Below are 25664 nucleotides of genomic sequence, written 5' to 3' on the forward strand. Positions count from 1 at the left end.
TGGCTCCCGGGAAGGGACTGCTCAGGGAGCTGCTCAGGGCGCCTCGACCACCTGTGGCTTGGCATCACAGCCTCCCAGGGGAGGAGAGGGTGTCAGCCGCCCCGGGGCAGTCCTCCCGGGCGTGTAGATGGGAGCCTGTGCTTGTCGCGCACTTGGTGAAGGCGACACCTCAGGTGTTGGCCGGGAAGTCTGAAGGGGTATTAAAAATGCCAAGCGTTCTCGGTCGTGTGAGTGGGATGGTGTGCTGCGCTGAGCTCTTGTTAAAGATCCTCTCCTGTCCCCAAGCTCCACAGGCTCGCAGGACGGCCCCGTGAGCAACCCCAGCAGCAGTAATAGTAGCCAGGACTCGCTGCATAAAGCCCCCAAGAAGAAGGGCATCAAGTCCTCCATTGGCCGGTTGTTCGGCAAGAAAGAGAAGGGCCGTCCCGGCCACGCTGGCAAGGAGCCCACAGGACCAGGTTGGTGTCCCGTTCATGCCCGCTATGGCCTGGGCACTCCACACAGCACCTGTTGCGGGAGCTGGCTGTCGCATGGCATGCGCTTGCGGGCTTGGGCCCCGACGGCGTGGACGCTTCCGCGGGCCAGCCCCCTGGTCAGAAGCGCCCTCGGGACTGCTGGCGCTCTGCCTGCGCACACGCTTCCCCCGGTCGGGAGGAGCCCGTGGGTGGCCGCGTCGGTTTGTGTTGGTATGTCAGTCCCTCTGCCTCCCCACAGCTGCTACTTCAGAGACAGAGAACTCCTCTCAGGACGCCCTGGGACTCAGCAAATTAGGAGGACAGGCTGAAAAAAATCGTAAACTTCAAAAAAAGTAAGTATTTTTTTGTCATCTCGCTGAGCAACTTTGAGCTGCGGCTGATTTTTAACCGACGGTTATTTATTAAATGTACTGTGCAGCTGTGTGTATTGTGTCCCGAAAGATGCTTCTAAGGCCTTGACTAAACGGCGCTTCCTGGAGCTCGTGGAGCATTTGTGAGGTTTTGAAAGGACTCACGTGGATTCCCGGCCCTCGGGAACTGTCTGAGCGCGTGTCGTGGTTTGCACTTGGGGCTCGGCCTTGCAGCGCCTCGCTTGGCACCCCGGCCCCGGCTCAGGGCGGTCTTGGGGCTCTAGGAGAGCCGTGCGGTAACTCTCCTGCGCTTTCTCCTCTGTACGTGGGAGCGAGGGGAGCACGTACCCCACGCACGTCTGTGTCTACGTAAGTGTACGCGAGGTACTGTCAACATGAGACGCACGGAACCGCGCGTGCGACTACCGCCGCTGTGCCGGCTCGGCCACCAGCATTCAGAATTTGCTGTTCGTACCAGTCATCTGTCAGGAAATCCTCACTGTGTGGTCCTTCTTTCCTTCCGCAGGAGAGTCTGAATTTTTATCTTAGACTCTCAGTTTTGTAGTCTATTTATTACATGTCAGTTCTCAATTGTCTTGATTCTGGAAACGAGGTAACAGTAGGGACAGTTTCCTGCCGAGGAGCTCCGGCGTCGTGGTGCCGCAGGAGAGGGCGCGAAGACACAGCGTTGGCACATTTCTCTGCGACTTTCCCATCCAGAGCAGGTTGTGTGTGGGCTCCCCGTGTCCCAAAGCAGAGTTACGTGGATGAACTGGACAGGTTGGGACCATATCTCCACGATCTGACAACTGAGAAACAAAGCTGACACTCCTCAGCGGGACAGGCGGTGTGTAGCGGGGAGGAGCGGGACGTGAGCCCAGGGAGGCAGATGGGGCCGATGGGAGGAGGCAGGACTCGGTGGGCTCCGAGATAAACCCAACAATGGGAAAGGCATCTGGCTGCCCTCAGGTGCCCTGAGAGCCAGCGCTGGTCTGGACCGAACCTGGGCCGCATGGTCCCACTTGAGCCCACGGGACCCTCTCTGCTAGCAGCTGGCTCCCCTTCAGCCCCTTGGAGTTGCCAGTTGGTTCTCTTTGATGAAATGTGCCTCATTTTAGTGTTCTTTTCATAAGTCATAACAATGATCTTGACCAGTACTGTGGATTTGATTTCAGGTGAAATGCTTTTATTTCTGTTGTTGCTCACGGTATCATAGGAATACTCAGTCTTTCAGTTCTCTGGGAATGGAAATTTGTAGAAACCACATAACAGGGTTCTGATCTGAATGTTGCTATCTTTGAACTGTATAAAAATGTTTTAAAATAACTTGGGTAGTTGCCATTTGGCTGTGTGAAATTTAATATTGAAACTAGGCATTTTGCTCCTGGAACCGTGCTAGGAAAATTCTGTTCCTTAGATTTTGCTGATGTGTTTTATTTCACGTCCTTCTACTTTCTGCAATGAAAACAGTAAGATTTGTAGCAGTGCCCTCTGGCTCTCCCACCCCACTACTCCCAGAAATGTGTATTTCACGTAGGATCAAAAGGAGCATAGATTGGCCAAACGTTGCCTCTGTCTCCTGCATTTATTTTGTCACTCTCAGGAGCTATGCTTAAGTACTTGGCCGTGTGAGGATAGCCTTTGTTGAGTTATTTGCCCCAGCATGTGATTCAATTTCACACTGTGTGCCTGTGTGTAGGTTTCTCTGGAGCTGAGGTGTTCAAATTGATGGATTTGGTTCTGTGTTACCATAGCTGTAACTGAGTATCTAAGAGTGCGTCATTGTCCGTACTCCATTGTCATGCATGGCAAGTTCTAGAATGTACAGTTGATGCTTGAACAGCACAGGTCTGAATTGTGCAGGTCCACTTATGTGCAGACTTTTTGTAAATACAGTATGGCCCTGTAGATGTCTTTTCTTTATCATTTTCTTAGTAAACTTTTTCTTTGGGTTAGTTTATTAAAGAATGCAGCTTATAGTACATGTAATACATAAAATGTGTGTTAACTGTTTATGTTATTGGCAAAGCTTCTGGTCAGCAGTAGGCTACGAGTAGTTAAGTTTTTAGGGACTCAGAAGGTATCCTCGCATTTTCGAGAGCGGTGCTCCGGGTGGCAGAGCCATTTGCGTGAGGAACAGCCCCGTACGCCTGCGTCCGACGCGCCGTAGTGGGCAAGGTGCCGGCTCGGAGAGACGAGGCAAGACGCCTGTTGTCATACAGTATTTAATGATCAAAGGCTCACACTCTTCTTGTTAGAAAAGGCGACTTTACTGTCATGTTTATGTCCTAACTCTAAAAATGCGTATCATCTGTCCCAGGTCACGTGACTTCTCTCCTACGTGCGCCTGTTCCCTGTAGAATTGAGCAGATTTCTAAATGTCTTTCTCCTGCAACTCTCATTGCAAGGCTGGGGTGCGTTCCACTTCAGTTTACTGTTAGAGCAGGTGTTTGCAAAATCAGGTGTGGGTCTAAAATTTGGTACTAAGGGAAATCAGGTCGCAGCTAAGTCACCCCGCACCACATGGCCTGATGGATCCGTGGCGGTCGTAGTGCTCATCTCTCGTCCTCTGCAGAGGGGACAGCCCCTTCGGCTGGGCTTGCGGGCTGTGAACCGAGGAGGATGCAGCCATAGGGGGAAATGCAGCGTCCAAAAGCGGAGGCAGGAAGTAAATGACAGCAGAAGGCAGATGAGTCTCCTCACTCGTCCAGCAGCCTGGCTGGCAGCTCAGGTTCTTCAGCACGGAGGTGCAGAGGTGCGCTGGACACGCCAGAGGCCCAGCACCTCCAGGGTCGTGTTTGAGGCCCTGGAACTCACGGCAGAAGAGGGTTGTTTTCTGGAAAGTTGACCTGTACACGAATATCTCATTTCCCTCCGGTAAACTGTTACCTGTCATGCTTATTTTTGTGGTTGTAGTACAGAAGGAGAAAACTGGATGGTTCTGTCGCATATTAGAGTGACCCTGTGGGTAAATGGGCAAGTTCATAACTTTCTGCACAGCTGCTTAATTTACACGAGTCACGAATGAAGGAGATTGGCTCTGTGCAGTAGGCCTTTCTCAGTGGCCAGCGAAAGGAACACAGTTCCTAGATCCGCCGGGGAAGGGGTGTGTGCTTGTTCACATGCAAGGGACAGACACGGCGGGAGTGGAGCTGGCCTGAGCGTCCTGGGCGTGCCCTCCCGGTCAGCACAGGGTCCAGGTGCTCTGTGTCGTCCTCTTGCAGGTGGGAGGTCTGCTTCATGGGAGGGGGAGCAGTCACCCCTGCGAGAAGGAAAGAATACAAGTGTTCCCGCCTGGGTCCGGTAGGTGCACTGATAGGGGAGGCAGTCGAGTGCAGGCAGAGGCCTGGCCCAGCCACCCGGCAGATGCCCCACCTGCCTGCTGGCTCCTGCGTCCCTTTGCTGCATGGCCCTGTCTCCACTGTGTCATCTCAGTCTCTGCAGGACCATGGGCCTGAGCTCAAAACCCACAAGCACATCCATACTAGAAAAGGCTTTTCATGCACAAATGGCCGCTGCCAGGAGGAAGGTGCTGGTAAAGTCAGAATCACACATGCCAGCCTCCAGGGCATGGGATTAATGGACTGCTTTAACCCTGTAGTCCTTGTTTACAATGACTATTCCAGGTTTTTTTTTTTCCGAAGCAGGCTCCACATCCAATGTGGGGCTTGAACTCACGACCGTGAGATCAAGAGTTGCACGCTCTACCGACTGAGCTATCCAGGTGCTTCTGAATATCTATGTCATATTAAAAGACAAAGTGTGGCAGAGTGGCCCGGGTTTGGTCACTGTTCAGTGCACCTTGAGAGTGCAGGGCATCTGAAAGGCCTCCTGGCCTGGGGCAGAGCCCCTCCTCGGCTGGGCCGCGCTGTTTAGGACTTGGCTCCTGACCACGCTTCTGCAGCTCTGGTCTTTCCCCGGCCCATCGGCCAAGGAATTACTTGTATTGTTCTTAGGGCTCACTTGGCTTGCAAGAGTAAGTAAATATTCGAGTAAAATATAGCCACCGTCTTTGAGAATTTGTCCTTAGGACACGGAAATCAGCATTTGATAGAGCACGTTGATTCATTGCCTCCGCCTGCTCCAGGCAGTACTGGGGCCCCGTGGCAGGATGACCACAACCCTGGGGGACTCCGTTTCTTTTTCATTTATGAATAGCTTTGCTTATTTTAATGAGAAAAGTTTGCCCTTTTTTTTCCCCCTCAAGCTATTTAAGATGTGTTGCATTGTAGGGCACCTGGCTGGCTCCGTCAGGAGAACACAGGACTCTTGAGCTCAGGGTGGTGAGTTTGAACCCAACGTTGGGCATAGAGCCTACTTTAAAGAAAGAAAAAAAAAAGATTTGTTGCATTCTCTGATGTAATCAGTCCTGCATAATTGTAATATTTGTTACTCCGAGGAAACCCAAGGTTGATTGAAGGAACACTTACCTGAAATTTATGTGAACCATTTGGAGCTTTAATTTTACATAGATTTCACAGTCTCAGGAAAAGTCTAATACTGTTTAAATATATCAAAGAGCCCATGTGTATCTTTCAAAATAAAAGATTCACTGGTGTGTACTGCAGAAATTATTAAGGAAGAATAACACTCAAAGTGACCTAAGGATTGAAAAATAACTCAGGATGCCCAGACACGTAGGGTAAACCACCCCCAGTCCAACCCTACCCTTCTCTGTGAGGCTTTTCATTTTTAGGAAGAATCGGTGTCTTTCAGAAAGCCTTCTAGGTGCACGACACAGAAAAGTAAGATAAGATTCATAAAGATTGTTGTGTTGCCTCTTACATAACGCATTGTCAGTAGACGGTCCTTTTTAAAGACACTAATACGGTAAAATCGGGTTTGGGGTTTTAGAACGAGGCATACAGAGTATTTCTGGTGCAGTAAGGACGCCAGGACTGCTTCCTGCTCGCCGCCCTTGGGTGTTGGCTCGTGACGATATCTGAGTCTCACAGTCTGCCCTGTGTGCACTGATACACATGGTCGGGATTTCGGGATTTAAGCTTTGGGGGTATGAAGCCTGTGGGTGAAACCACAGACTGACCCTGCGACTTAACTTCAAGTACCTGAGGAGCCGAAATAGCAGGGCAGACTGGACGGCCGGCGCCCGGCCCGTGACTTACTAGCCACACGAGACCATTCCCGGTGCGAAACTGTGTTGTTGCCCGTGCCGCACGCTTGAGGCCCTCACAGAGGCTCCTTCACTCAGCCCCGGCTGCAGCTGCCTCTCCTACCCGGTTTTCCTCCTTACTCAGATATTCCTTGACTAGCCTTCCTTGCACACGAAGACTGCTGGGATCGTTCATGTCGGCAATAAGTCTTTAATTCTGCTGGGAGAGGACTCGAGGACACTTTCAGAAATGTCTGAAGAGAATCGCTCCTGCATTCAGCTTGTGTTACGTACGCACGCGCTGCTGAGTCTTTGATGCTGAGTCTCTTGTTATTTGCAGGCATGAATTGCTCGAGGAGGCCCGGAGACAAGGTTTGCCTTTTGCACAGTGGGATGGACCGACCGTCGTCGTTTGGCTGGAGGTATATCTTTCTTTTAACCCGGGTGGAGTACATTCCCATGTGAGCGCGTCCCTCCCTCCGGACGCCGTGCATAATTCCGGCCTTAACGCTTGTCTCCAGCTCTGGGTTGGGATGCCTGCCTGGTACGTGGCCGCTTGCCGAGCCAATGTGAAAAGCGGGGCCATCATGTCCGCCCTATCGGACACGGAGATCCAGCGTGAGATCGGCATCAGCAACCCTCTGCACAGGCTGAAGCTGAGGCTGGCGATTCAGGAAATCATGTCCCTGACGAGTCCATCAGCCCCTCCTACTTCGAGAACGGTACGTGTCTGTAGAAAGAGTGTATCTGCTGTTTCTGCTGCCTTCCAGTTCTGACAGACGCAGCCAGTGTTCCAACTTAAAGGTTTAGCCTTCAAGGCCACAACAGCTTCCGACTGGTGATGGTCAGGTAGTTCACAGACCCTTTCCTGAATGGTCTACAGCCCCTTGGCTGCAGTGGCTTTGCGATATAGAAATAGGAGTTTTTAAAAGCGTAGCGAAGTAACTGTCTCTGATTTAATATGAACTGACCGAAAGTGAAGGGGAGAGAGTTTCGATTCCCCACTTGCACTGTGACCAATGTTTTGCTGTGTGACGTGTTCGGCCCATGGAGGGAGCCGGGGGTCCCGGGCTTGAAGCAGCCCATGAGTTTGCAGGCACACGCTGGGCCTCGTCTGTGCTCGTGCGGTTCTGCTGCACGTGGGAAGACCATGACCGCCCTTACGGAGGGTCCCCCTCATGGAGTGGTCTACACTACTCTGATGAAAACACGGATGGTTCCTGAGAGACAGAGCAGGCCAACCCCTCATTTGTTAAGTGCGGGTTCTTTACATTGACTCGGTCCCCGCTCTGCCCTTGGTCTGCTCCGAGGGAAAACCCGACAAAGAGACCGAGGAGCCTCACAGACGCACTTCTCCGAGCAGCGGGTTAGGGCCCGATTCAGGGCTTGCGGTCACTCTGCACAGAGAGGGGCTGCCAGCCGGCTTGTTTCACTTTGGTTCTGAGGGAAGGAGTCGGAATGAACCGTCCGTCTGTGCTCTTACCTGTGGCCCAGAGAGCTCTGTGCCAGGAATGTTCTGTCACAGCATCTGACCAGGTCCCCATTGCTCGGTTGTCTCTAGTTACCTTGGCCTTTCTAGAAATGAAGGTATAGGGTGGTTTTCCCAAAGTCTTCATACAAACCGTCCAGTGAAGGCTGCTGCTCCTGAGCGGAGTCCATGCACAGGGATGATGAGCCACCTTGAGCAGGGCCCCACACCGTGAGACAGGGTACAGCCCGTACCCACAGGGGCCTGGCGGCCAGCATGGCGCTTTTGCAGGCCTCGGGTCTGCTGTGGCGCTTCAGTGGGGCCGGTATTTTGGCTCCTTGAAGTCACTGGCCGTTCCATTTGACGCACTCAGCCCTGTGCCCTGCCCCTTGCTCCCCAGACAAGGTTGTCCCGTCCACATGGCCCAGTCACTGCGGAGCACCTGCTGGGGACCGTTGTCCCACAGTCCAAAGCTAGACCTGGGGACTGTGCTCTTGTCGTGCTTTGTTTGGGTAAGACTGTAAATGTAGCGAACAAGGGCTGCTTGAGGATCAGCCACAATTTTCAGAAGTACAAAATGTGTTGTTTTTATATTTTACATACCTCAGGTGGTAAGCATGGCAAGTGAAGCGCTAGGAGTTACGGGCTGTTCTTGGGTCACTGACGACACAGTATTAGTCCGGTGTGGTTATTCTCTATGAAGGGGGTGAGCTTGTTTTAACGTTCTGTCATTTTCCATACGGGCATCTAAAATGAAAAGGTGAGAAGAATGGCCTTTGCCTCCACCTGCTCCTTTTATGTGCCTGAGCTTACCTGTCTGCCACCTTTCCTCTTTGTCACTGCTTCCCTTGCCCTGGATGTGGTTGGTCACTGGGGTCACCCTAGACCACAGGAAATGTCTGGTTAACGCATGAAGAGATGGAGACGCTCACAGCCACGCCACAAACGGTCAGTCACAGCCCCGAGCTTGCCCCCCTCAGTGCTCCCCGCCTAAGAACGGCGCGATTCTTGGCTTTTCCTTGGGAAACAAAAATGTCATTTCACATTAAATTGTTCTGATAAGTATTCCCATTAGGTATTAGTTAAACGTGTGAAATGGAATTCTATTTTAGATTTTTTTCAGGAACTTAAAATTGGTAGACGTGCTCTATTTAGAATAGATTTAATTCCTGTCTCCTTTAGGAGAGACCTCAGTTTGGCGCTCGGTCTTCATGTTCTGGCCTTAGTTTTCTCCTTAAATTGACATGCTTGCCATGGGAAATTGGCTCTTTGCATGAGAAATTGGAATTGTTGGTTTTGCATGAGTTTTGCATGATGCTTTGTTTTTTTTTTTTAACTTTTTCACTCAAATCACTCTGCACCTTCCCTACAGTGTTGATTTGCTCGCATCACTAAGCTCACCAATACTAATAGTTATGTTCTTTTGCATTCCTAACCTCGTAACACCAGGAGGATGAGGAGGGAAGCTGGGCTCAGGTTGGAGACTCTCTATAATATACTCTTCACTATATGTACCGCAGCAAAAGAGCTGGAGTATGAAAGCTTGTAATTGATTTTTCTTGACATTTTTAACGTCTTAATTTGTGCAGAATATTGTTGATGACTTAAAGCGTTAGTCAGAGCAAAGCATAGGATTAAAGAGTACGTCTCATGGACAATTTTGAACCTTTCTCATGTGGCACCGTGGCGGTGAACTCTGTGTGACACAGATTACCTCGTTAGCATGTGGCTGTCGCACAGGGTGCCAAGGCTTTGGCAGCTCGGGATACATACCCAGCACCAGAGTTGGCACGGGGACTGTCCCTCCCTGTCTGCGTGTCAGGGTGTACTAAGTGCTGTCCTGCTGTGTCAGTCGGGAGGCTGTCTTACTTGTGGATTCTCAGAAATGAAGCCTCTCCTTGGCAAAACGTACATTCGAATTTTCAGCTTCCTGGGTCTTCGACTCACAAAAAGTTCTGTCACGATTTTGCAGCCCTGATTTGAAACAGCTTGATTAAAAGCAGTGGTTTCCTGTGTGTGATTCTAGCAACATTGCTGCCTGATTTGCTGTTCTGTTCTAGTGCGAAGTCAGAGGCTGCAGGGGCGCGGCCATGCGGTTCTTCCCGAGGCTATTACTAATGGCATCATGTTCAAGGATCTCAAAAGGATAATGGTATACCTAAAGAAAACCAAACTAATATTAAATCTGAATTTTCCTGGTTCCCAGTTGATGGTCGAAACAACTGTTTTCCTCTATTTGTACTCCTAAAATAAAGCCAATGTGACCACTTTTTTAAAAAGCAAGAAGAGAGTGGCTATAATATTCCATGAGGTCCCTCTCTAACCCTTTGATTTAGGCACTCTGTGCCATTGTTCCAGAGAAACATCCTCATTAATCATTTAGCCTGCTCAGGTATCCCTTTACACGGCCAGTAAAGACCATCAGTGGATTAAAAAGGGTGCATTTCGTAATTGCTTAAATGTCAGTGTTTTACATTAAGAAGGAGTACTTTGGCAGCACCTCGTTATGAGATTCCCTGTGTCAGGGCGTGACTTGTAAGGTAAACAAGCTGAACGTTTGCTCTTTGCAGTGGAAACATAAACAAGGAGGAGCCATGCCAATGACGCCAGAATTAGCCCGCATCAGTCTTCAGCGTAAGCCAGGACAGTTTGCACTCCATCCCTCTTCTAGATGGGAGGAGAACGAAGAGGCGTCCTGGGGGCAGGTGCCACCTGCTGCCAAGGGCAGAAGTCGTGCAGTGCGCCTCCCACGTGCTGTCACATGCTGTCACAGGCTCCAAAGCCAAGGGGCCTTGGAGATGTCCTTGGGCACCCAGGGCGAGAAAACACCAAGGTGTGGTCAAGTCATCAGTGCCTTCACTTAGCAGGTGGCATCGGTGTGTGTGCAGAACTGAGCTGCTTGCCGGTGACACCTGGCATCAGCCCTCACATTTCACAGAGGTTACAAAGCCGGATTCTATTTGTGATCACGTCAGTGCTGGAAAAACTAGAGCCTGTGCAGTGGCAGTCCCTCACAGCCCAGGTGTTCTCTGACCATGAGAGATCCCTGTCGTGAGCTTTTTCAGAAGGCTGTGATGGCAGCCCACGTAGTGTGGGTCTCCCTGGCTTTGAGCCTGGTTCCCCCGGGAGCTCACATTATGCACCACTTAAGAAGTGGGACTAGAGTATGTAAAGGGTAAACACATTAAGGAGGGTTCGCTCCCATGGAATTGTCTGTTTAGAAATTTCTTTGCATTTTGTGTCCAATTAAGAATACATAAACAGAGGCCAGAAAGCAGAGATGGAGATTCACACCCTGTCACGTCTGTGATATTGAGAGTGAGGTTTGAAAGAGTGAGAAAACATGACACTGTGACAGTTTTCCAAAAACATGTGCTGCTTTTCTCGTTCACGGTTATTTAGAGAAAGTCGTGAAGCAGTTGTTTTCTGTTGAATTTGAGCATTCTTGTTGAAGTCTGACTCGTTTCTTCTAGCTCGTTTGGTGTAAGTAATAGGTGAGAGGCTGTATTTTCAAGCCAGAGCATCGTGGTAGTTGAGTTACAGTTTCCCAGGGTTCCGTAAGGCAACTACAGAATTCCTGTGACTGCAACTTAGCTTTCTGGGGCTGAAGAGCCTCCGGTACCTTTGTTTGGGTGCTATGTGTGTACTTACAATGTATCGAGTTCTTTTTCATGGCACCAATCTTGCACATATTCTGTTAGATTTATCCCAAAGGATTTCATGGATTTTCATGACATTATAAATGGTATTTTAAAATCTTCCATTTCCAGCTCATTTGCAGTTTTTAGAAATACAGTTAACTTTTATATATTGACCTTTATCCTGCAACTGTGTTAAATTCACTTTAGTTCAGATAGCTAGCTGCTCTGTGTTTGTTTTCTGATACTGATAATCACGTCATCTGCAAATAAAGACAGTTTTATTTCTTTTCCAGCCCATATGCTTTGGTTTCTCTTTCTTGCCTTATCACAGTGGCTGAGAGTTCCAGTGCAGTGTTGAATGAAAGTGGTGGGAGCAGACATCCTTAACTTTGTTCCTGAGGGTAGGGAAAATGCTTCAGTCTTTCACCACTCAGTGTGCTATCAGCTCTGCATTTTTTGTAGAAGCCCTTTATCGGGTTGAGGCAGCTGTCGTCCGTGCCTAGGTGCTGAGATTTCCATGAATGAGTGATGATTTGGCACACACATTTCTCACAACTCTGTGGTTTTTCGTTTTAGTCCTTTGATACGGTGAATTTCTCTGATTTTCAGATATTGACCCAACGTATGTTGCAGGGATAAACCCCGCTTGTCATGGTACCTTATTCTTTTAATTTATTACCAATTTGATTTGCTAATATTTTGTTAAGGAAAATTTGCATCTGTGTCTATGCAGGATATTTGTTGTCTGTAGTTTTCTTGAAATGTGTCCAGTTTTGGTGTCAGGATAATGCTGCTCTTGTAGAACGAGTTAGATATTTCTTTTAGTTTGCTTTTTTGTAATACTTTGTGTAGAATTGGTACTTTTTTCATAAATGTTTGGTAGAGTTCACCAGTGAAGGCATTTAGGGTAGAGATGGAGTATGTGCATCGTATGTGTGTACATGTGTTGGGGGGGTTAGAGCTCCAAATTCAAGTGCAGGTGCAGGTTACCCGTTTGTTACTGAGTGGCTCTCATAGATTATGTCTTCCATGAACTTTGCGCTGGTTGCTTACAGCTGTCCACAGTTTTCCCATATTACCCTTCCAGAGTCTGTAGGATGTGTACTGATGCTCCCTCTTTCATTCTTGATGTTGGTGATTTATCTCTTTCTTCTTGATCACTCTGGGTAGGGGCCTGTCAATTTCAGTGATGTTTATGAAGATCCAGGTTTACTTTCATCATCTTTATAATGTAAGTACTTAATACTGTAAATTTCCCTCAGGACACTGCTCTCGCTGTGTCCCACAATTAACGAATGTATGTGCACGCTCTTTCTCTCTCTCTTTTTTTTTTTTTAGATTGTATATTTTTGAGTAATCACTACACCCAGTGTGGGGCTTGAACTCACAACACCAAGATCCAGTCTCACACTCCACTGACTGAGCCAACCAAGTGTCCCTTGCATGTTAACTTTCATTTAGTTCAAAATATTTTCCCATTTCCCTTGTGATTTCTTCTTTTGACACATGGGTTATTTGGAAGCGTACTGATTCCAAGTATTCGAGAGTTTTCTACATGTGTTTTATTGTGGTTTCCTAATTTAATTCTCTTGAGGTCGGAGGAGATATACTTGGTATGAATTTAGTCTCTGAATACGTGGAGATTTGTCTGTGTTAGAGAATGTTCCACGTGCGCTGCTGCTGGGTAGAGCGCTCTTGTGCCCGTCAGGTTAGCTGACACTGCTGCTGCTTCCGGGCTTCTCCGTCCGTGCGAGCCGGTCGGTTGGCTCAGCGGCGCGGTCAGTTACCAAACTATGGTGGCGGGTTGGGGGTCTCCTGACCATCTCTTCTCTCAGTCTTACCATGTTCATCTCTTCTTTCGATTTGTGTTTTAATTCACTTTTTTAAAACTGATTTTGAAATTAACATGTTTTATTAAGGAAATACAGAAAATAAAGTGTTAAAAAGAAATGAAAGCCAGCCAGAGACATTTTTACTGAGTAGACTTGGATTGAGCCTTCAAACTTGTTCATGAGCCGTGATCGTTATTTGTCGCTGTATCATTATACAAGAAAACTAGCTCAGAGAGACAGTGCATAACCACAGTTTTATTGTACTTTGGTAAATATGTTAAATTCATTAGCGCAAGTCATAGACTTTTCATGGTATAATTCCTTTTGTACAAAATGTTGTAATTTCAGAGTAAATAGATCAAATTATTTTGAAATTATAAAAAACCGTGTTATTTAGTTTAGCCTTTGCGAATATGTAACAGATTGAAAATCCAGTTTAAAGATTATTTAAATGACCCTGGTGACCTCTTCCTTGGCTTTTCTTCTGAACTGATGTGCTTAATTATTGCAACCAGACCCTCGCCTATGGGGACATGAACCACGAGTGGATTGGCAACGAGTGGCTGCCTAGCCTGGGCCTGGCGCAGTACCGCAGCTACTTCATGGAGTGCCTGGTGGACGCGCGCATGCTGGACCACCTGACCAAGAAGGACCTGCGGGGGCAGCTGAAGATGGTTGACAGTTTCCATAGGTGCGTCCCGCAGGATGGTCCGACGGTTAGCTCTGGGAGTATGCACCGTTGCCGCGCTAACTTTTTTTTTTTTTTTTTTTAATAGAAACAGTTTCCAGTGTGGAATTATGTGCCTGCGGAGGTTAAATTATGACCGAAAAGAACTGGAGAGAAAAAGAGACGAAAGCCAGAATGAAATAAAAGGCTAGTATATTATGTGTAGTGGATGCAGCATGTTTCTGCTTCCCATGGTGCTAACAGCTCAGTGACTGCCTACTAAAAAAAAAAAAAAAAATCAGGAGGGGAAAAAAAATTAAAAATAAGTTAAAAAAATCACAAGGGGTGCCTAGCTGCCTCCATTGGTAGAGCGTGCAACTCTTGATCTCAGGGTTGTGGGTTCAAGCCCCACATTGGGGAATAGAGATTACTTAAAAATAAAATTTTAGGGGCGCCTGGGTGGCGCAGTCGTTAAGCGTCTGCCTTCGGCTCAGGGCGTGATCCCAGCGTTCTGGGATCGAGCCCCACATCAGGCTCCTCTGCTGGGAGCCTGCTTCTTCCTCTCCCACTCCCCCTCTCGTGTTCTCTCTCTCGCTGGCTGTCTCTCTCTGTCAAATAAATAAATAAAATCTTTAAAAATAAAAAAAAATAAAAAATTAAAATAAAATAAAATTTCAAAAAGAAATTTAAAAAATAAGCAATAAAAAAATCAGGAAAGGCTTTAAGTGGAGAAAACTAGTCTGGCATCATTACAGAGGAGGGAGGGATGAACTATGTGCTTCTCAGACCCTCCTCTGTGCCTGCTTCCTTGTGCTTACATCAGTGTGCAGGGTTGGGGTCTCAAGGTAAGCATTTTTCCTGTGACCTCAGACATTTCCTGTTGTGAGGACACATGTCCTCTTTTGTTCAGAAGCGCTGCTGCATAGCACTAGATAGCAACAGAGCAGAGACGCACGGGCCCCCTGCTGTGTGCTACTTGGTGGAAGTGTGAGAAATACTGCTCTGTCTGTCCAAGGCCTTGAGGGGCCCAGAATAGAACAGCGCGGTTCTGTTCCCGTGGCTGAGGGAGCAGCACAGGGTTCACGTGGCAGTTGGGCCCTAAAGACGGGATGGGAGCCTCTTCTTGGTGTGGGGGTGGGGGGCAGGCAGAGGCATTTCAGGTAGAAAATAGGCTGGGGGTGTAGGGGGACAAGGGTGCTCCGCCAGGAGAAAGCAGATGCTCTTCTCCGCTGGGGAGCTGCCCACCCAGGGGACCTCTAAGTGAGCAGGTGTAATAGTTTGCTTTGAAGGATAGAAGTTAACGACTAAGCTCCAAGTAAAATCTCCCCAAATTTTCAGTATAGAGAAATCACTAAGCATGGTAATAGCAGATGAGACCTATTGACCAGCTCTAAGCATATAGCTTAATTGATGTAACCCTTACTACCACAGTTCTGTAAGTGCTGTTTTTCATCCCTAGTCTTTACTAAGACAGAAATTAAAGCTAAAAGTATGGCTGAGAGATGGCCCATTTGGAGGATAGTCTAGCCATGGTTGATTAGTGTGAATCATAAGAAAAAGCATAAGCTAACATTTGTAATATATATTCTATACACACGTAATATAATACATTTAACATACAAATGTAGTAATGATCTCTAAGTATCTTATGGCTGTGTGCCTGTGTGTGTGTATATATCTGTCCTTTTATCTAGAAAAGGAGGTGGGAAGTGAGATAGGTAAATCTGTTTCATTTGTTTTGTATTTCTCTCTTAAATCTTCACAGTTGACAGAAGCTGTCTTTGAAAGTAACTGGTGATCATCTTGATGCATTTTTACAGGGTGGCTATTTTTAGATCTCTACTAGAGCAAATTTAATAATTTATTACTTTGCATAAATATAAGATCTTCTCCCACCGTCTCTAATATGCTGGAGAATATCTTCCAGTTTCTCTAGTTTTAAAATGCGACAGCAAAAAAGTCTTTGAGATTATAAGTGAGGGGTTCGTGTTCAATTCACAAGGTGCCCACCTACAGTGCCAATGCCTCTGATGGGAGAAAAGTATTTCAGAAGATCAGAAGACCTGAAGTCTGCAGGGGGGGCACGTTCCTACGTGGTGGGGTGGGCGTTCAGATTCTTGGTGTGTCCTTTTCCAAAGCCTGGGCCCCCGTCTCTCTATTCTCTAGAAACTCCGTGTGTGTAATAATTCCTTGCTCCAGGGTTTACTCGAAGAGTGAGTTCCAATAGGACGGTCTCCATTGGACAAGCCAAGGGCCAGGACGGCAGCACACGCGTGCAGCAGAGGCCATCTGCCCACCTGGCAGTGCCCCCGGGCCCGTGCGGCTTGTGGCTCGTGTCAGGAACTGGAGGCTCGGAGCCTGCGGGGGGTTCTTTATCCTGTTCCGGGGCGTACGCGGTGAAAAGAGCTTTCTGCAGCCACTAGGAGCATTGTTTTCACTTGTCTGCAGATGTGCTAGTTTGGAGTAATGATCGAGTGATTCGCTGGATCCTATCGATCGGCCTTAAAGAGTACGCCAACAATCTCGTCGAGAGCGGCGTTCATGGCGCACTGATAGCCTTAGATGAGACCTTCGATGCCAATGCCCTGGCACTCCTGCTGCAGATCCCGACGCAGAACACGCAGGTGATGCCGGCCGCGTCCGCACCCCACCCTCTCACCGGCCCTGCACTCCGCGTTTGAGTGGAGGCAGAGAAAGTATAACCAGACCCCCCGCTGGCCAGTCCTCTCTCCCCCTGCCTCATCCATGATGCGGCGGCTCAGAGCCCACAGTGCTTGTTAGCTCCTCCTCGTCTCTGCCTGTCCTCCTTCCATCTCCCGGTGCACACAGGAGTCCTGGAGTAAACAGGGTATGGGATGCCTGCATCCACGCCGGTGCTCGTGGCAGAGAAGAGGCAGGCGCTCTTACTAAAATGTGCCAGATGGAAGTCTCAGGAATTCGTTTTTGATTTCCCCGTGTCCTTCCTTTTGACTCATGGGCTCATTGGAGAATCAGGAATTTTTTATTCCTGTAGAACTTGGATCTCTTTTGCCAGTACCCTCAACCTCCCCACCAGCAGCGACCCCCACAGCACGCTTAGATGATGCCCCAGGAGCTCACGGCTCCCCACCTCCAGAAGCCCGGGAATGGGCTCCCCGTTAAACCCCTGACTTAAAGTACACTCTCATGGTTCAAGGCGTTCATCCCTTGAGTCATTTTTTTTTTTTAAGTCTTGGTTTAAAAACAACTGTGATATGCTCACATCTTTCAGATTAGATTGATGGAAGTTTTGGGGTGTTTTATTATTTCAGGCTCGTGCTGTCTTGGAAAGAGAGTTTAACAACCTTTTGGTCATGGGGACTGACAGAAGGTTTGATGAAGTAAGTTTTCAACCTAATGATTTTTAAATTTGCATTAAATGTAAATTATTATATTTGGGGGCTCCCAGCTAACTCAGTTTGGTAGAGCATGCGACTCCTGACCTCAGGGTTGTGGGTTTGAGCCCCGCGTTGGGTATAGAGATTACCTAAAAGTAAAATCTTTAAAAATAAATAAATAAATGTAAATTAGTGTATTTGTAGGAGCCATGTTGTCTGGATAACTCCTCCAAATGTGGAGATAATTTTACTTTGCAAGTTAAGCTTTGCTCTTAATTTATTAACAAATGGGCTATTAAGAAAGCATTATTTTCACTAAGATGGGTAGGTTTGTGAAAACCTTTTGATACTTTCAAAAATGTTTTTTTGCATCATAAAGCATTGGTTGCAGCCTAGGAATAGAGTCTGTAAGTTGTATTTTGGGAAAGCCGGATAACTCACCCCCATCCAGGGCCCCTTGTGCTCTGGCGGAATGTTCCAGAAGTTCATTTACAAACGCAGGACATGTTCGTTTCTCCTCATACGAAACCATGAACGGGTACTCCCACACCGTTACGTGTTACTGTCTCCATTGCCATGCGAACACTTGAGTGTGGCGGGAACAGGACACCTGAAGGGGCACAGCTGGCTTGTCCCAGCCTGAAGACTGTTTTGAAGACAAAAACGTAGTGTCTTACATGGCAAGAAGGTGGTTTCTACAGGAGAAGAAGTGACACGTGGTGGCAGACAGAGGAGCACAGCCAGGTGGCCCCGGACTGTCCTGATTGTGCCCAGCTGGGGGTCCCAGCATGAGTGCGGCCCTGCCTCCTTTTATTCCCAGCAGTTCCCAGTCTGGGCAGTAAGTCCGATGGTAATCAAGATGGGGTTAGATACGTGTGAGCAAAAACGCAGTGACGTGGGCATTTTAAAGGACCGGTAGCTTTACCGTGTGTTTTGTCCTTTTTTACAATCAGTCTTGTTTTCTGTCCTTTAATTTACCAGGACGATGATAAAAGCTTTAGGAGGGCACCTTCCTGGAGAAAAAAATTTAGACCAAAGGACGTTCGGGGCTTAGCTGCTGGGTCAGCAGAGACGCTCCCTGCAAACTTCCGGGTCACTTCATCCCTGTCCTCGCCCTCCATGCAGCCGAAGAAGATGCAGCTGGACGGTAGGTGACGCGCGCCCCCGGCCACCTGTCAGCACGAGCAGTGTTTGGCTGGACACTAATCACAGTCCAAGATGGCCTCTTTAATATGTAACAAGGCGTGTGGCCGCTGTTGCATGCTGAGGTTTAAATGCTCTAAACTTTATCCTCACGTCTGTGTATCAGTGTTTAATAGTGATACAGGTGGTTTTTACGTCCTTATCTGGTTGGATGTCAGCCTGCTCTTCCAGCTGATGAAGCTGAGCAGCGTGCGTCCTCCGAGCGCCGGGGCAGCCTCCACACTCGCCGAGACGTGTGCGTGTGGCGCCAGGGACTCTGCCCTCGGAGGGCAGCGCGGGGGCTCTGCCCCGAGGACTTCTCTCTGTGCTGGAGGAGTGACTGAGTCCGTTGTGATTAGCACAGCCTCCACCTCCGTCCCTGCTCTTATTGCCCGTGTCGTTACACGGTGTAAGAGGACGGGGACAAGGGGAGCCCGGGGTGTCCCCCCAGAGCGTGGCAGATCCTGTCCCATACAGCGGCTGTGTGGTCGCTGTGTCAGATCAAGCACGCGATTACCCTGGACAGTCCCTCTGCTTCGAGACCACCGCCAGTGAAGACTTGGCCATGGTCTGCGGAGGGACCTCCCCGCTCTGACCGTGTCCCACTCAGTGACAGGATCAAGGGCCAGACTGGCTGGGCTGCAATCCGGCTCTGCCGTAGGAGGCGCATGACCTTGCGCACTGTGCCTCAGTGTCCCCGTCTATAGAGTGCTTGTCGCACTAGTGTCTTCCTCACTGCTGGCTGGTGTCCGGAGCGTCCCGAGTGCTTTGTGCTGGCCGCTCAGGCCCTGCAGTCATAGGCCTGTGGCGGGCGGCTGCGCGCTCACGCGGTGGACGTGGCTAGAGAGGCTTAGGGAGGACGTGGCTGTAGAAATTGTGCGGTGCGGTTTTTACAGTTTTCCTGGCGTTAGCTCTGCCTGTACAAAGGATTGTGACTTCTGCTCTCACTGCCCATATAAAAACCGGAGAAAAGTAACTGATACAAAGCCTTTGCTGAGCCTTGAGCGAGGGAGGCTTGTTGGGCAGCATTTTTATTTTTAAAAACTGCATCTCTTTGTCAGACTTCAATAATATGCTTCACGAGGGAAAAACCCAACTTTATGAAAAAAAATAACATTTTTCCTCAAGAAGCCTGTAGGTAATTTTAATGGATTTTAGTTGGGACTTGGGACTTGGGCAGTCAGCCTGCTCTCCTGGTCTCCTCACAGCTTCATGCTTCCTTTCACAAATAACGTTTTCCTTGTTACAAATGTCCACAGCGACATTTGGATTTCAGTTCAGGTAAGTGAAACGTAAGGCTAGAAAAAGGCGTAGGGAGCACAGCCCATGGAAGGTGACCTCCTACCCGCGTTGACAACGGAGGCCTAAACCCGGCCCAGTGGGCGTCTGGCTTCTGAAGCACGAGGCTGTGCGGGGGCAGCCGCAGGCCCCTGGCCCGGAGCGACGGCCCACGGTCGCTGGCAGCACCAGCGCGCTCCTTGTGCTTTCCGGAACCGGGGCCAAATATCGATAAACGTGTTGCTGGGCTGCCTGTGGGAAGACGGAACTTGTAACCGGGAGCAGTCCGCAGCCGCTGCAGATTTGGAAAACCCTAGTGAGCCGTGGGGGGGCGTTTCTCGAGATCAGGAGGGTAAGGCCGTCCTCAGACAGAGCAGGCATCGGGACGGGCACTGGACTCCCTTTAGCGGGCTGGTGACGCTCACGGTGCCGCTGGGCTGTTCACCTCCTGCTCTCCTTACAGAGAGGATATTTAGGGCTAAAAGAAAAGTCTGGAAAAGTCTGTAAATCTGGAGGCTTTACAGAGAAACAGAGTCACCGTGTTCATAGTTGTTACTGATGCAAATGTGGCAGAATTGCTTTCCTGTCACCTGCTGCCCCTGTTGCTGTTGGAGAAGGAGCTCCCAGGGACCCCGGGCTGCTTGGGGGCTGGGCACAAGCCTGCTTGGTGACTCGATTCCCCTCCTCTGGCTCCTCCAGTCCCCCTCGGAAGTCCCCCGGGAACCCCTCCGTAGGTGCTCCTGTGGGCTGAGTGTGTGTGTGTGTGTGTGTGTGTGTGTGTACTTGTGCCGTCGCGCGGCCTCTCAGACTAACTGCACGCTGTGTTTGCATGCCTCCCTCGTGGCTGTCGGAGCAGGCAGCGTGTCGGGACCGCAGAGGCTGGATTCTGCTACGGTCAGGACTTACTCCTGCTGATGCCGGTGCAGGTGAGTCGCCAGGAGAGCCGGCCCCGGCGAGCTCCGGGGCCCGACCAGCATGCACGCACAAGCCTCTCCGCGCCCGTGCCGCTGGTGTTGCTGTTCCGTGTGCTTCCGCTTCACAGGAAGAGGCTAGTGTGGCCTTGGTCTTTAAGGGAAAAATGTATTTCCATTCTTAAACAGAAAGATGCTGGCTCCCACATCTGCTACTGTCCTCCTGGGGGGAGAGGCAGGAGAGCAGAAGAGAGTGTCACCTGGCTCTTAGCTGACTGTCCCCAGCAGCTGAAGAGCACACGGTGCACGGTCTGTCGCGCCTCCCCGTCGGCCTGCACCTCGTGTGACTCCCCGGGCCGCTGCTGCTAGCCGGCCTGGTTTTAAAGACACGTTCTGGAATGAGACAGGCCCCAAAGTATTCAGTTCCATGAGACAGTACCACTGTGTGACACTGATAGCCTTTCAATCGAGGGATTGGGTTTTTTTTTAAGATTTATTTATTTGAGAGAGAGAGAGAGAAAGCGCACTCGCGGGCGCCTGTGAGCAGTGGGGGAGGGGCAGAGAAAGAGAGAATCTTGAGCTGACTCCATGCTGGGCATGGAGCCCCAGGCAGGGCTCAGTCTCACGACCCTGAGATCACGACCCAGGCGAAACCAGGAATCAGACGCTCAACCAACTGAGCCACCCGGGTGCCCTAAGAGGTTGGTCTGTAATGAACAAAACAGAAAAAGAAAAAACAGCTGCATTGCCATGGGAGGGGCTGAGTTTGTGGACTGAGATTTCGGGTGCAGGCCCAGGAGCCCGGCCCTATTCTCCCTGCTCTGAGGGCCCGGGGGAGCGTTGCTGGCTCTTGCTCTGTTTTCCTGTCTCAGCCAGAGTATCTGATTGGTGGGGGCGCCCAGCTGGCTCAGTCGGAGGAGCACCCGACTCTGGATCTCGGGCTCGTGAGTTCGAGCCCCACGTTGGGTGTAGAGATTACTTAAAAATAAAATCTTAAACAAATAGATATCCTTTTTAAAAATTAGTAACTTTTACACATAGGCCAAAATGAGGTCAATCAAAGAATTCTCATTGATAAGCAGAATGCTTGATGTTTTCTCTAACTTCTCAGAGGGGCCAAAGCGCCAGCAGTGGGGGAGGTGTGCTGGGACCCACCTGGGCCCGAAGTTACTGTTCAGTTGGCTTGTCTGAAGACGGATTCTTTTGTCTGTTTTTGTTTTCCAGTTTACCCGCACTACTTCTACAGATGACGATGCCGCGTTTGGACTCAACAAAGACTACATTTTAAAATTCAACGGAATCTTTAATCTGTTAATACTTGTTATATGGACCCTGAGATATTTTATTACAGAGTTTTTAATTAGCAAAAAATTCATGAATACCATAGAGAAAATATTTTAGAATTTAATGTTTCTTATATTTATGTAAACTTATGACTTCATTTATATAGTACTTACTTTTTCATGTATATCCAGGCTATAAATATCCTTTCGAATCAATTCATGTTCTTATATCTAATTTTAGTCTTTCAAATGAATGTACTGTAATGCTTGTATGTATAAATCCTATGAACAAATATAGGGCTTTTGTAAATTGTGCATTTATTGTAATTACCATTGCTTAATTTGTTATTAATAAACCCTGACAGAGAGAAGGATTTTACCACATTTGTAAAATCATCGGGAGACAGCGTGTGTTATCAGAGAAAGCGTAGCTCTACAACAATCATTTTGAAATAAGCAGACTTAATTTCAAGCAGTTGTTGTATTTTAATGACTGACCTTAACTATACTTTTTCTAGGGAGAAATGCTTTATTCCACAGTGTGAACAGATTAAAAATATCTGGTGTTAAATATCAGCTTCTAAACAGTTGGACTGGAAAGCTTATCAGAACACTATGAAAATCTCTTAGGACCGGCGAGCTCTCTGTAGCCTCGCCCTGGTGGGCTCGGGCAGCCTGTCGCAGCGACCGGCAGAAGCCGCGGGCCGAGGACGCTGAGAGCCTGGGCGGGGGCCTGGGCGCCCTCCTGGTGCGGAGCTCGCAGGCGAGAACTCTCAGAGGACCAATCAGGAAGCACTGCCCCCCAGCTGGGTGCGCAGGGGAGCGGAGGGAGGGCGCGCCTCCCGGAGATAATGTAGTGCGACCCTAACAAAGGCCTTACTGTTCTTCTGTAAATCATCTTTTTACATTGGTTTGTAAACATGTTTAAAGAATGGACCTAGTCGTACATTTTTAGATTTTGATGAGATAGCCACTTTGAGTTGTAAGTAGCAAATAAAACTCTTCCTTTTTACTTGGCATATTAAAACGCCAGCCAGAAACGGGGCAGATCACGGTGCGCTATTTATTATGCAGCTGATTCATAGGTAGAGACGGCACGTCTTTTTACATTTGGTCTCTGCTTTTAATTTACTTGTACAATTCACTGTTACCGTTCTGTTTTTCTATTAATCTTTTGTGAACTTCCTGATTGTGTAACAAAGTATGTACAGTCTACTTTTGAACTATTTTTATCACAGTATTATTTATTGCTGTCTTTCAATACAGTACCGAAGCATTTTCCACTGCCAATAAAGAATACCGAGAACCAGCCACCGCGGCCTTGCCGACTCACTGCGCGCCTCCCTGCCGCGCGGGCCCACAGGCGCCACGTGTAGCATCGGGTGCCACCCGAAGGAGGGCCGGGTGTTTGTGCCCTCGGTGCCGGGGGCGCAGAAACTCCGTCTCGTTATCCCGCTGGCCGCCCCCAGGCCCAGACAAGGCGATTGTGCGTGTGCGTGCGTGCACACCCCTGTTTCCCGCCTCCGGGCCGTCCTCCGCGTGGGCTTTCCTCTCCTGCTGCTCTCCTCGCACGGTCACAAGACGGTGCCCAGGGCTGCGTCCTTCTACTCTCGCTTGGCCCCCGGGATCCCGCGAGGCTGCGGCTCCAATAGCTCAGACCAAGTCCCCAGGCACCGGCCCGGGCGCAGCCCACCCGGACTGCAGGGCTGGAAGGGGGTTCCCCGCGGGTGTCACAGACGGGTGTCATGAGCCGTGTTCTTTCTGTGGGTCGGTCCGGCCCATCTTGCGTCTGTCGGGGCGCGGTTGGGTTCTCTGGCGTCTTCCCGCTGAGCACCTGTGCGGGCTGAGTGTTCGTTCTCAGCGGAAGCCGCCTTTTCTGCCTTTGCTAGTTCGCAGTGTTAGGGGTGGGATCTGGAACAGTGGAGCGCCTCCCTCCCTGCCTTTTTAATCTCGTTCCGTTTTCCCTGACCACAGCCGGGCAAGCCTGGAGCATCTGAAGCTTCTGGAAACAAACCCAACTCAAGACAGATTCATTAAGGTGCAGGTGTTTTATTCAAACTTCACTTGGTGATTCCAGTTATGCCTAAAAGGCAAATGGTTGAGAAAGGGAGCGGTAAGCAGATGTTTGGGAAGCCCCCGCGCCCCCGCTGAGGACCCTCCCGCCCCACCGCTACCCTCCCAGCTGCTGCTCCGAAGCTCCTCGTTCATGTTTCACATCGTGGGTTCTCCGAGCAGCTGTGGGTTTGGCTTTTACTCCTCACTCGGCGCTAACCCTGTCTGCGGGAGCGGCGGGCGTGCCAGCGCTGCCGCCGTCCCGACGCCACGCGCTTCATTTCACGCTGTCTCCCCGGCTCCGACACGCTTGTTCTCGTCGGTGTCCTCAGCTTAACTCCCTGGGGAGAACGAGTCGCCGTGCCGTGGCTATTTCTCGTCCTTGCGCTGGTGCCGCCCCATCTTCCAGCCCCGCTGCTCGAAGCCAGCGCTGCCTGCACCCCACCCGGCACCGGCAGGAAGGAGGCTCCGGGGGAGGCTGCGCCCCATGGCTGCCGCCTCCACGCCGTCCTCCTGGCCTCTCTCACCTTCTGCCTCTCCTAAGAACACTTGTCAGGGGCCGCCCAGGGAATCCAGGATGGTCTCAAGCTCCCTCGCGTAGCAGCATCTACAAAGACCTCTTTTCCAAGTGAGGTCCACTCATGGGTTCTGGAGGTGTGGACGTAGGGTATCTGCCAGGCAGGCACCGGTCATCCCGCCTCGCCGTTGCACGTTTCCTCCGGCGACATGGGGGTGGAACAGGACTCACCGAGCTCACAAAAGGGCACAGGGAGCGCGGGGAGCGGTTGAGCTGATATTCGGGGAGCAAGTGGCTCGGACCCAGCCGGGAAGAGATCGGAGGCCTGTAAAGTAAACCAGGGGGTCCCTGGCGTGCAGACCCGTTCGCTCGTGGCTCTTCTTGGAGCTGGAGCGTGCAGAGCATCGCCCGCCGCAGATCGGTGGGGGCGGTGGGGGCGGGGGGAGGAGGGGAGGGTCTCTGTTCTATGAAAAAGCAATTTCAATAACCACCTGAAGGTCATCATGGAGGACCTGCTCTGGGCAGCCGCGTGGAGGTGCGGGGAGGGGGGACGGTGATGGCCCCGCTAACGGCCCCGGACGCCCAGGCCCCCCAGCTGCCAGCTGTGCGCGCTGTGTCCGAGCCTGCGGGAGGCCTGGGACCACAGCTCCGCTGCTCACACACGCAGGCACGTGGGGGGCCCCCCGACGGGTTTCGGGGCACACCAGTGGAGACGGAGGTGTGGGAGGGCACCCTGACTTCCCCATGCGGCCGCTGTTCCGCGGCCGGGCCTGAGGTGGGGCTCATCTTGAATATTCTCAGTGGGTCTCCCCACCGTCTTCCGAGGAAGCCAACACAACCCCGTCCTCTACTCGCCACAAGGGGCGGCCACCAGCCGTGGCCTCCTGGCTTCTGCTCCACAGCCCTGAATGCTCTCCTAACATTACGCAAAAGCAATTTTTAAAATTTTTTAAATAAAATTTAATTAAATTAAAATTAAAATGTAAATTAATTTGAATTTTTTAAATTAAACGAAAGCAGGGTCACGGAGGAATCGTGACGTTACACAACCTATAGGGCTGAAGAGATTTGAGTCGTCAGTTCTCCATCACCGTATTTTCTTTTTAATTTTTAATTTTAGTTTAAGACTTTAAGCAATCTCCACACCCAACGTGGGGCTCGCACTCATGACTCCGAGATTGACCAGTCGCACACTCCACCAATGGAGACAGCCAGGTGCCCCTCTTTTAATGTTTTTTTTTTTGAAGATTTTATTTATTTGCAAGAGAGCGAGGGCACAAGCATTCCTCGTGAACGTGTGGGGTGCTTTCTTACATGGCAGCAGATGCCTGGAACCCCGTGTCCCACACGAACTGTTCCAGGTTCTGCTCTGCTGCCCTCTATTTTGTATGCTGTCTTTGTCCCCGGGAAACTGATTTCATAAGCTGCTGAAAGATCGCCATCTGCTGTGGTTTTTATCTGCTGCGATGTGAAAATCCACCCCAAAACTTAGTGGTAAAAAAACGATTCACCGTTTCTCTTCATTGGTGGATTGCCACGCC

The 25664-nt window shown here is 49.9% G+C and overlaps 1 protein-coding gene across 7 annotated transcripts in view; it reads left to right on the forward strand.

Moving 5' to 3' along the window:
- PPFIA1 (PTPRF interacting protein alpha 1) overlaps positions 1-22864 on the forward strand; it is an 85510-nt gene extending 62646 nt beyond the window's left edge. For 2 of the 7 annotated variants that reach the window (XM_044378348.3, XM_044378351.3), the window contains 12 exons: positions 286-458; positions 715-808; positions 6277-6358; positions 6458-6658; positions 8290-8352; positions 13393-13568; positions 13654-13751; positions 15993-16168; positions 16835-16903; positions 17882-18047; positions 20217-20286; positions 21496-21538. In XM_044378348.3, the coding sequence (XP_044234283.1) occupies positions 286-458; positions 715-808; positions 6277-6358; positions 6458-6658; positions 8290-8352; positions 13393-13568; positions 13654-13751; positions 15993-16168; positions 16835-16903; positions 17882-18047; positions 20217-20275 (1357 nt within the window). In that variant the 3' untranslated portion in view covers positions 20276-20286; positions 21496-21538. Of the gene's footprint in view, positions 1-285; positions 459-714; positions 809-6276; positions 6359-6457; positions 6659-8289; positions 8353-13392; positions 13569-13653; positions 13752-15992; positions 16169-16834; positions 16904-17881; positions 18048-20216; positions 20287-21495 lie in introns of all 7 variants that reach the window. The other 5 variants (XM_044378350.3, XM_026482967.4, XM_048216128.2 and 2 more) reach the window with 3 other exon arrangements.
- The last annotated feature ends 2800 nt before the right edge of the window (positions 22865-25664 follow it).

Source organism: Ursus arctos, unplaced genomic scaffold, assembly GCF_023065955.2.
Source record: "Ursus arctos isolate Adak ecotype North America unplaced genomic scaffold, UrsArc2.0 scaffold_23, whole genome shotgun sequence".
NCBI classification, from domain to species: Eukaryota; Metazoa; Chordata; class Mammalia; order Carnivora; family Ursidae; genus Ursus; species Ursus arctos.